This window comes from Meleagris gallopavo, chromosome 20, assembly GCF_905368555.1.
Source record: "Meleagris gallopavo chromosome 20, MGAL_WU_HG_1.1, whole genome shotgun sequence".
Taxonomy (NCBI): Eukaryota; Metazoa; Chordata; class Aves; order Galliformes; family Phasianidae; genus Meleagris; species Meleagris gallopavo.
This window is the reverse complement of record NC_139423.1, coordinates 7,028,041-7,039,022: the sequence shown is the minus strand read 5'-3', so window position 1 is coordinate 7,039,022 and position 10,982 is coordinate 7,028,041. Positions and strand designations below refer to the sequence as shown.

The following is a 10,982-nucleotide window of genomic DNA, read 5'->3' as shown; positions in this document are numbered from 1 at the left end:
GCCAATAAACTGGTGGTAAATGAAGAAACTTAATGGAGGTTTGAGTTTCAGTCCTTGCTCACAGCACAGCTGCCCCTTCCCCTCTGGGGCTGTGTGCGCAACGTGCACAAAAAATCACCAGTAGAGGGAGATGCAACTTTGGGAATAGAACATCCCATACTGGAACAACTGCAGGTGGTGTGTGCTGAGAGAGTGAGTTAAATCCTTTCATTTTAATCTATTATGTGCTCACAAGAGTACATGGGGGGGGGGGGGGAGGGGGGGGGGGAAGAAAAGGCCTGTAAGCCCACTGCTGTTGAGAATTCTGTTTGATTGAGGCTATCTAAGATGTGCTTAGGTGAAAGCTGGAAGTGGAAGGACGTGGCTGAATCAAGACAGACTGAGGGACCCTGCTGGGCTGGGTTTTTTGTCTGCTCTTCAGTTTTGTGCATTAGATCTTTTTTTTTTTTTTTTTTCCTGACCTTTGTGGCTTCAAAACATTGGGCTCTCTGTGTTAAGCAGAAACATTCCCAACTCCCTCAAACATGAATAGAACAACACCTGTGGGGACATAAAAATTACGCCTACAATCTCTTTAGTAGCTTTACAGAGTGAAGACAGGCAGCCGGTTGAACACTTGTTCTGGGGTTGGACTGAGCTTCACTACAGTTCCCTGTGAAAAACAGCAGTGCTGGCCAAACCAGCTCTGTTTCTTCCCTGCACAGTTCAGGCCAGCGTCACCCAGTGCTTGTTAGGCTGGGCAGAATTCCAACCTAAAAAGAAAATGTGGTAGGTGATGCAGCTTGCTGTGAACCTGAGCAGCCTGCAGCACTGCTGATGGCTCTTGGTTAACTGAAAGGTTAGTTTAGAATGAACTTCTAGTAGACTGTTTTTTTTTTTTTCTTTAAGGATGATAAATGATCAACAAAGTTCTCAACGACTTTCCCTAGGCTGCCAAGAAGCTCAGTGTAATCATTCCTGAACAGTTGAAGCAAAAAGCTATTAAAGAGAGCTGCAGTAATCAAACCACGCTTAAGCCTTGCCCTTGGGAGGCAAGGGGAAGCTTACAAATTGAAAGATCTCTGATAACTCCTTCTCTACTCCTTTTTGGTCTTCAGTTCCTATTGCTTCTCCTCAAAATACGCAGAGATAAGGGGAGGAGGAGGAGCCATTTCTGTTTTCCAGGGAATTCTGATAGCTTGAGTGACTTTAAAGCAAGATGATGATGCAAGACGGAGCCCCTCACCTCAGCAAAATATTTTGACCAGAAGTGGGTGACTTCTGGGATTGTAGATACAGTCCTGTGTCTTTGAGTAGTTATATCTAAATATATGTATATATATATATATATTATATATATAAATATATATATGTATATAAAAATACATATTTTCTTATTATTTTTTTTTCCCTGCTTTTCTGTTATAACCCAGCCTGGTTCTTCCACCCCAAAGACAGCTGAAAATAGAAGTGATCTTACTGCTCTGCAAGCCAGTGGGATCTGGGGCAGTGTGCACGTATTTGAATTGGTTTGGGCTGGTTGTTTTCTGTTGCAGAGAACCAGGGACAGGGGTCCTGTCTGCTGGTGGGTACTGTGCAGAGGTGCTCCAGTCTGACCACATGAACCAATGTGTCACCTTGTCTCAGAGTAAGGTTGCTCCTTTCTCACATGCAGTCTTGATTACAGAACACAGACTTAGTAAGAGGAGAATATTCGTGGCATCTCTTTATTCAAGCCTCATCCTTGGATCTAGCTTGTGTCCATCATAGCAAGACCAAGCTCCTGAGCAGGCTGAGCAAACTGCAGGCTGTATGTGTTCCTCTCACCCACAAGGCATGCTCAGCTGCAAACCAGATCTCTGCTTTCCCACAGAGCTGGTGCTTGGGGTGCAAAGACCTCCTGCAGCCACACCACGCTGAGCCCGGCAGCTTTGCTTGAGTGCTCAGCCTGGGAATCCCTGAAAATCTTCCAGAGTTTCCCCTCTCCATCTCATGGGCACTTGTAGATAGAAATGACCAACTGTTAACATTTGTCCCTGGTCTCGCGGGGGTCTCCCCTGCTTCTGAGCAGGAGCTGAGGGCTGTTTATGTGCTCAGCTTCACTCTGTCTCTGTCAGGCCTCGGGCTGCCTGGTGTCATTAGCCACCACCTTGGCTTCTCCATGCAAGTCAATGCACTTCCTCACGGCTTTCAGGATGAGCTGTAACCGCCGGTCCAAGGCCAGGAGATGGGGCTCGGTGAGGACGGGTGCCAGGGGGTCCTGCAGCAGGGATTCTCTCATCACAGCACTCAGCTGGTACTCGGGCTCAGCCAGCAGCTGCAGGCGCAGCAGCGTCGTCCGCTTTATTCTGGAAGAGAAAGAAATCAGACGTCCCAGTGCCAAACTTCACAGCACCCCAGCAAGGGACAGTTGTCTGAGCCCTCTGCTGAGAGAGGGAAGAGGGAGGGAAGATACGGTTCCAGGTAACAATATTTGGAACAAAAAGCTCTTACTGAAGTAATTGGAAATCTCTGCAGAAACCTCTGGTTCTTACTTATTTTTCAGAGTGCTCATACAGCAGATTTTTGTCTTCAGAGAAAAGAATGTTAGAAATCCTCAGCAATGAGCATTCTTCCTCTGAGTCAGATGTGACCTAGTTCCCCAGATGATTGCAGGACAGTGCCACGGTACCAGAAATGACATTTACAGGGCAGAAGGAGAGATAAAATGAAGCTGTGCATCTTAGCTGCTGATGAATGAGGAAAAATCTCTCTAAACTGAGCAAAAAGAGTATTTCCCAGAGCTGATCTGACATTGTGCCTGAAGAGGCACTGAGGATGAAGTATTTCCCTTTGACAGAAGGGAGGATGAAAAGCTATAATCTTGGCGTGCTTTGGGGAATGACATTAGGTACTCTGACATGATTTGTTTAATGCTCAGCAGAAGTACTTTGATTTCAGAGTCTATTACTGAAATGGACCAGTGATCTTAACCATTGCCTTTTGAATTTTGGAAAGATGGCAGCCTGTGTTTGTGGAACCACGCTGACTTAGCCAGAATTTCCATGGAGAAAGGTATGATGGGAGAGGAGAGGAGAGGAGCAATCTTCACTAAACGAGACAAGGACTGGAACAGGAGCTGTGAAAGGTGGGTCAGAACACTAGGAGGCTGCAGGAAGCCAAGCTCGGAGGACTCCAAGCCTTTTTGGATGCTTCCCAGCTCCAAATGAATGGACTGCTGTAGGAAATGAGGCTTTGGGGTGGCTCTGTAATGAGTGGAAGTCATTTTCAAGTTGCAGTTCTTGCCTGTAGCTGGCTCGTTAAAGGTGTGACCTGCAGCTCATCCTACCTAAATTAAGAACAGCTTCTGGGAGGTAGATCTGGGTGAGCAGGAAGGATGTGACCTGCAGGTAGTGCTGCTGGGTCGAAGAGTTCATGTGAACTGCACAAAATAGGAGCACGGCAGAAGGAGTCACTGCAATTATAAATGGAAAGTCTCACTCGGTGCAAACAGCAGTTCTTAAAATTAGATCCGGTAATACGAATATATGGGGAGAGTGCAATTAGCACCCCAAGGCTTACATGGAGCAGGTACAGCAAGGAAATAGATTAGGGATCTCCTAAAGAGAAACCACAGGGAGGAGCAGCTTTTCTTCCTCTTTCTCTTTAATTTAACTTTCAGCTGTTGATTTATGTGGATTAATAAAAGGGTGGCCAAGACAGGATTCAAATGGTAAAATTGATGAGCTTCTCCTTGATGTCGTGAGAAGAAACCTGATTAACTATCAGAGCTGGTGGATGGAGGTTTCACGTTAGCGCACACAGACAAGTGGGGCTGGCAGCACTTTGTGTTGATGTGTTGGGAAATGCAAGGGGATGCTTCTTGGAAGGGTTTGGGCCAACAGAAAAGTCAGTGACAGCCTTTTTGTGTGTGAGACTGATGCTTTGGTGGGCATTCAAGCATCAGATGTTTGCCTGCTGCTGAGCAAGGGAGCTGTTTGTGGGGATTTGGGAAGCTCACCTGGGCATTAGGGTTATTTAGAGGTTCTCATGGGAAAGGGTTTATTGGAGTAGTAAGTATGAAGTGCAGGAATGATGGCTGTGTGACACAGCAGAGCAGCTCGATGCTCTGAGTGACATAAAAGCTTAATTCTTGCTTTGGAGATAACTGGTGGTTTCCATGCTGTGCTGTTTGGTTGGGTTCCCAGGTGGATTCCAGCAGCCAGCGCTGCCGGGCCAGGAGGAACTGATGTGTCTGGGAAGGAAAACAAAGCTGACACTTACACACAGCACTGGGAGAGCGGGGCCAGGATGGAGATTTCATCGTGAGAATGCCGCCCAAACCTGGGGGAAGGAGAGAGCATGGAGTATTACCACCTGCCCATGGCCTCCCCACATCCCCTTGGCCTCCCAGCCTCACCCCCTGGCGTTGTCCAGGTGTAGGAGGAAGCCATCGTCTCCAAACTTGGTGAACATCTCATAGTGGTGACGGTCCATGTTCCCTGGTAAAGGAGGAACAGAGCAGCGGTTTCCCTTGCAAATGCCTGAGTAATTTTCAGACCTATCCCGTGTTTTCTTTCTCGTCAGCATGAAATGCTTTAATTGTACCTATTAGGAAGTCAAATATGGCCATGTCAACGATGTTAAGCAGCCGGTTGCCACTGCTGTAGGGGTAGATCTCCCTCACAGTGTCACAGTAGAGCGGATTCACCTCCCACCTGCAGGACACCAGGGGAGGGGGCACAGAGTCCACTCACAGTCTGTATCCCACTTGTTCTCCTTCCCACACACTCTCTGTAAGGCATATATATGAAGCAGCAGCATTTACCCACTTACTCCTCTTTTCCATCAAACGAGTAGGAGCGGATCCATGGGTTTGGGATGGAGAGCCGCGGCGCCAGGTTGAGGGATGGAAGGAAAGCAGACAGGGACCCTTCCAGGAGGTGAGGATTCCCACACACTGCGTACTCTGTCTTGCACATGTATGGGCACTTGGCAAAGAAGCACACGTTGCTGGCTGGAGGAGAACAGAGAGAACTAGGGAAAGAAGCTATAGGGTGTGGAGCTTGGACTGACCCCTGCCTCATCATGCAATGTATCTAAGCACGTAATGGATGTGAACTGCCAAATCATGGAGAGAACCAGAGTTTTGGTCGATGGGTAGACTCAGTCCCATGCTGGGGGAAAGATTAAGAAGCAGGACAGACCTCAGTTCCCATTCCTGCACAGCCCGTAATCTTTTCCTACCTGGAGAGATGAAGAAGACGCTCTGCAGGACTTCATTCCTGGTGACTTCCAGGATCTCCTTGGTGATGTTGATCAGCCTCCCAACAGTGGGAGGCACCCGTCGGAAATCCAGGATCCTGCCCAAGGAAAGCAGCTCAGTGACACGCAGTGAGACCTGACTGCATGGGGCGGCAGATGCTGCCCGTGCCCTTCCTGCTGGCAAAATGTTTGCCTTCTTGATGGCTGCACCCAAGTGGAGGTGAAACTGGGATTGCTGGAAAAGGCTCCTGGGTTAATTGCTCATTAGCTGTGAGTTTGAAACAAAACAAACCAGGCACCCAGAGCTCAGCTGGGTCAATGCCCAGGATGGACCCAGTGCATGCAGCAAAGCTACAACCTGTGCATCACTTCCCAGCCTGCATGGAGCAAAGCAAAATGAGTACTGGGCTCCCAGTGAGAATTTTCCCCACCACGGTGCTGCTGAGCAGTCGCTGACCCATGGCCAGCACTCCATAGAGCTGAGCACAGCTCCTCTCGTACCTGTCCAGGTGGAAGGCTGCGATCTCAGCATTGTGCCTCTGGAAGTCCACAAAGTAGAAGAAGTCCTCGGGTGTTTCCTCCTCACGTTTTTGCCTGGAAGAAATCCAGGGGTCAATCCTGGGGTGTGCGTGCAGCTGCACCCAGGGGATCCAGGGAGAGACAAAACTAAAGCAGTGCTGAGGATGTGCTGGCCCTGAGGTGACAGCAGCGTGTAGGAGAAAAGTGCCCTGAGGTCCTCCGTTCTCTGGCATCTACAGAGAAAGAGCCTTCCAATGTCAATAAACAGAGTGGGAACACTGATGTTTGCGTGTTACTGGGGAGAGAGCAAGCAGCCAGTAATAATTAAAGGTAGCTTTAATAATTCAAGGTGGCTTTGCTGAGCAAAGGACAGGAGATGCAATGTGACGTGCCCCTCCTTGCCCAAGGATGCCTGCAGCCCTCACTGCAGAGAGCTCCAGTGCTCCCAGCTGCTCATCATGGGCAGTGGGGCTTTGCCTTACCTCATGGGCTTGAACATGGCTTTGCCAAAGTCCTGGAACCTGAGTACCAGCTTCAGGTGCACGCCGCTGGGCTTCACAACTGGAGGAAAAGGGGACGTTAGGTGCCTGTGTGCTACAGATCTGCACCTCTGCACCACGCAAGTCTCCCAAAGTCCATTTGTTGGTCCCCCTGGGGACTTTTTCCTCCCCTCATTGGCACATCAGTGTCTTGGCATCCCCACCCCGTCCTTGTGGGGGCTGTGGGGTTTATCCCTGAGCGGAGTGTGGGGATGGAAGCCTGAGGGGAACCCAGTGCCACCCTCCCCACTTGGGTGAAGCAAAGATGTCACAGAGTCCTGGGAGGATGCACTCACTCTGGCTGCAGTCACAGGCTCCCAGCAGAGCTTTCTCATCCTGGCTGTAGTCTGCAAGAGCAGGAAGAGCCGTGAGGAAGGGGCTGTGCAGGGCTTGCTATCAGACCATTTAAAAAGCCAGACTCCCTTCTGATTATAAGCTCCATTTATACGCTAAAGACGCAGGAAGGGCCACAGCCCTTCTCCCATCTCCAGGTAACACAATGACAATCATACAGCACAAAACCCATGGAGAAGCCAGCGCAGGGCTCGGAGTCCCACACTGCGACACTCACCAGCGCTGACGGTGGCAAAGTCGTGCATGTCCTGCAGCAGTCTGCTGACAGCAGGGCTGGAACGAGGGTAGAGCCCATCCCGGCTGATGCCCAGGTGGAACTGCAGCCAGCTGGCTTCAGGGCGCAGCGGGAGCAGCGCAGCTGCAGCCGTAAGGTTGAGCTCCTGCCTGTAGAGCTTGTGTCTCCTGGAAGGGAATGAGCACGGGGTGATGGGGATGGGTGCAGGATGGAAACCCTCGGTGCTGGGAGCAGAGCTGGGGGCTGTTGTGTGATGGGATGGGTTCAGAAAGCCTTTGCTGTGCCGGAGACTTTTTGCCAAATCCAGAAGTTCCAGGCAGCACGACTGCTGGAGTCCCAAGTTGTCCCGTGTCCTCTACAGCCTTCGTTCTGGGCAATGGGATGCAGGGGGGCCACCCAGCACTGCGCTGCCCTGGAATTGGTAAAACTGGGGTGAACCTGTCCCATTCTGGCAGGTGGAGTTGTGACAAACCAAAGGTTTGTTACCATAAATCATTTTGCCTCTGATAAGACCCAAGCTTTGCTGGACTGCCACCAAAAGGTCATTTATCCCATGGCTGACAGCATTGGTTTCTCATTAACATCGGCAGAGCCGTGCGTGGCATCTGCGCTCACGATAAAGGGAAAACTGAGTTCAGTTTGCATTGAAAGTGCCAAGATACCTCGGTGAAGGCAAACAGGAGCCGGGGCCGATAGCGAGTGGTTCATTAACCAGTGGGGCCCTGGGGTGCCCAACCCTGCCCCAGGCAGCGGGGTCTGTAGGGCTCCCATCCCTTCTCCATGGTGCACATGGATAGTGCGGTCAGCCCAGTCCGAGGGATGCGTTTCAGGGATATTTGGGGAGAAATGTGGGGGATGCTACCAGTCCCACAAATGCAGACGGGGACGGCGAAGCCCCCAGTGAGTGTCAGCAGAATGACGCAGGAATTTTCCCGAGGGAAGCTGCCCACATATTTTACCATATTTGCTCTCCCACTTGCCATGCACGCAGCCTGTCCCCCCCCGCCCCGGATGGCGGTGAGCGGTGCATTACTGATGGGGAAAAAAATGCAGCCTTTGTGCAAGGGGAGGCAGCAGGCACGGGGCCGGGGGCCAGCCGCCCTGCGAGCCTTCAACCCCCAAACGCCGCTCCCTCCAGGGTGCCTGAAATATTTCCCTTTAAAAACAGCCCTCTGCAAAAGACATAATAATGTAAAAAGCAGGTCCATGATAGCTCTGCTCAGCACTGGGCTGCAGGAGGCACCAGGCACTGGGTGCCACTGTCCCCATGGTACTGGGCTGAGTGCTTGGCACTGAGCAGGTCACAGAGTTTGGAGTATGGAATTGTTTCTTCGTGGATAGAAACAAGCTCTGGGTTTGTTTGGTTTTGCTTTTTTTTTTTTTTATTCTTCCTGCAACCCCATCAGCCACCCCTGCAGACAGATTCTCCTAGCCAAAGTGCTAGGAAAGGGAATGAGAAGGCCCCAGACCAACTTATTTCTACCTGCCTGCAGAAACTGTGCTGTGCTGTAGGTGCAGGGCTGAGCTGCAGCTGGGTCCACTCAAGCCATGCAAATGGGTGCTGCACTGATAGCCCCTCCATTCATGCTTCACGTGGGATGGCCATAGGGTCAGCTCTGATCCTGTTCTACCCTGTAGGATGTGTCACACCTTGCGGAGAGCTGGGAATGTGTGCGCAGCCATTACCTACACCATGCTCTGCCAAACCCATGGGCTGGGAAAGCCATGGCTGCTCGGTCCTATATGGATCCCACTGTCAGCCCAGGGATGTCCCCATGCCAGGAAGATGAGTTGCTGTGGCTGTATGACCTTGAGGCACAGATCACTCTGATGGGCTAGCAAAAAGCACCATGGCAGGCACCTTCCTAACCCACATTCAATTTGCAATGCCAAACAGAGGAGAGAACTGTGGAGTTGCAGGGGCTTGGCTGGAAATCACAGTGGTGCACTTAGCTTTGGGTGCTCTATGGTGGTGTGTAAGGTAGTGCACTATGGAGCTGATCCTGGTCGCATCCCAACTCCCCACAGTGCTTTTCTTTGGGAAGCATCCACCCAGCATCCCAAGCCCTCTCGCCTCGTATTTCCCAGCCGTGTGCTCATCATTGCTCTGTCCCACCCTGCTGACATGCAGCCAATGCACAGCTCGGCCTCACCCCGTGCATTCTCAGGGCAGGGAGAGGAAGAAGAAGCTGGAGGAGTCTGAGCCATGTTCAGGTCACGGTCCCTCCCCTCCTCCACAGTGCCTTCCAGGACACTGGAAACAGGGAAACTTTTCCTGCTGGTGGGTACAAGGAGATGGCTCTGGGGTACAGCACCCAGGGGCTGACACCATTCTGCCCCCACAGTGCTGATGCAGAGTGAAGAAGGCACTTCTCCCTGCTATGCACAACTCGCAGGGTCTTACCCTGCATCCCTGCACCCTTCCCCTCCTCATCTTCCCCATCAGGGACCACAGGAAGCTCCCTCCCAGCAGAACCTCCACGCAGAGCCCTATGACCTATGGGGTGCTGTAGAAAAGGGCAATGGGAAGGACAGCAGAGAGCCAGGAGGTGGGCATGGAGAGGGCCACTGAAGGGGTGCCAAGGGGTTGTGCGCACAGGTCAGGGTGTCTGGGCAAGGGATATCTGGGGGGTGTCCATGCAGGGGGTGCTGGAAGGATGCTCTGGGTACCCAGAAATTGGAATCCAGAGACTGGGGATGTGCACCTGGGGAAGGGGTGCCCAGGGATGGAGTACCAGGGATGTGTGCCTGGAGATGGGTACCTGCGGGTAGGTGCTGGGTTTGGCTGTCTGGAGATTGGAATGGGGTGCCTGTGGATGGGGTGCTGAGTTTGGGATGCCCGAGTACGGGGTGGTCAGAGATTAGAATTTGGGGATGAGTGCCTGGAGATGGGACACGGGGATGGATACCTGGAGATAGGTGCCCGGGGGCGGGTACATGAGGATAGGCGCAGAGGGATGAAGCGCCCGGGGATGGGACGCTGGGTTTGAGGAGCCCGGGGACGGCCGCCCAGGGAGCGGTGCCGTGTCGGGGTACCGCGCGGCGGGACGCACCTGTTCCAGCGGGCCGCCTTCCGCCGGTAGTAGCGCAGAGCTTCGCGGGCGCCCAGCAGCGGCTCGGCGGGGCCCGGCGGGGCGGCGGCGCGGTACAGCGGGTGGGCGAAGAGGCGCCGCAGCGGGGAGGAGGAGGCGAAGGAGGAAGAGGAGGAGGCGGCGCGGGCGGGGGGCGGCGGCGGCGGCGGCGGAGCGGCGGAGGGAGCGGAGCGGCGGCGGCACGGGCAGCTCGGTGCGCTCGGGGCCAGCTCCCTCCGAGCCCGCGGCCAGAGGTGGAAGTAGAGGTCGGCGGCCAGCAGCGCCCCGAGCAGCAGCAGCACGGCCGGCCGGTCCCGGCGGGGCCCCGGCATGGCCCCCGTTGCCGGGTGGCGACAGCTCCGGGTGCGGACAGCCCGCACCTCCCTCCCTCCCGCCGCCGCCGCCGCCGCCGCCTCCCGGGGCAGAACGCGCGGGGGAGCTCGAGCGGCGGAGCCGGGAGTGCGGGCACCTCGGGGCGGGGAGCGGGCAGGGCGCTGGGGGCCGGCCTGGGACAGCGCGGAGAGACCGGGGCGTGGAGAGGGAGGAGAGCGCGGGGGGATCGGGGAGGAAGGGGGTCCCGGTGGGAAAGGGGGTCCGGGGATGAAGGAGGGTCCCGGTGCGCTGCCCCCGCCCGTCGCGGTCGCTCCGAAAGTAGCGCTGTCCCCTGCAACTGCTGACCCCGCTCCCCTGCGTTCCCTTCGGTTTCCTGATCGTCGGAAGATGGGCACCGGTTCATATTCTCACTTGGAATTGCGTCTGCAGAATGACTCTGCTCCGTTTTTTGTTATTTGAAGAGTTTGGGGTTTGGGTGTGAGGGGCTCGCTGTTGTAATACCGAATGTTATGTATTTGGGGGCTAAAACTGGAGCAATCATTGCAGGGGGATTCGTTCCCAGTGGTGCTGTATTGCTGGGCGAGCAGATCTGCCGTCCTCAGCCCTTCCCGGACCGGCGGTTTGGTGCTTTCCCAATAATCCCAACAATAAGCAATGGTCTGTGGCTAACAATAGGATTTTTCATTTTTATTTACTTTTTTTTTTTCT

The 10,982-nt window shown here is 53.5% G+C and overlaps 1 protein-coding gene and 1 long non-coding RNA gene across 2 annotated transcripts; one reads left to right on the top strand and one right to left on the bottom strand.

Moving 5' to 3' along the window:
• Window positions 1–263: 263 nt before the first annotated feature.
• LOC146543081 (uncharacterized) lies at window positions 264–1,366 on the top strand. The gene is made up of 2 exons (XR_014887411.1): window positions 264–768; window positions 889–1,366. It is a non-coding gene; the product is annotated as an uncharacterized LOC146543081 (long non-coding RNA).
• A 326-nt stretch (window positions 1,367–1,692) lies between these two features.
• On the bottom strand, window positions 1,693–10,404 carry FAM20A (FAM20A golgi associated secretory pathway pseudokinase). Its single transcript, XM_010721505.3, is given in 12 exon segments — window positions 1,693–2,103; window positions 2,105–2,327; window positions 4,243–4,302; window positions 4,379–4,460; window positions 4,567–4,676; window positions 4,795–4,975; window positions 5,206–5,321; window positions 5,725–5,817; window positions 6,225–6,303; window positions 6,578–6,628; window positions 6,853–7,037; window positions 9,924–10,404. Coding segments are annotated over 12 exon segments (1,569 nt in total). The 5' UTR covers window positions 10,274–10,404; the 3' UTR covers window positions 1,693–2,064.
• Between the last annotated feature and the right edge of the window lie 578 nt (window positions 10,405–10,982).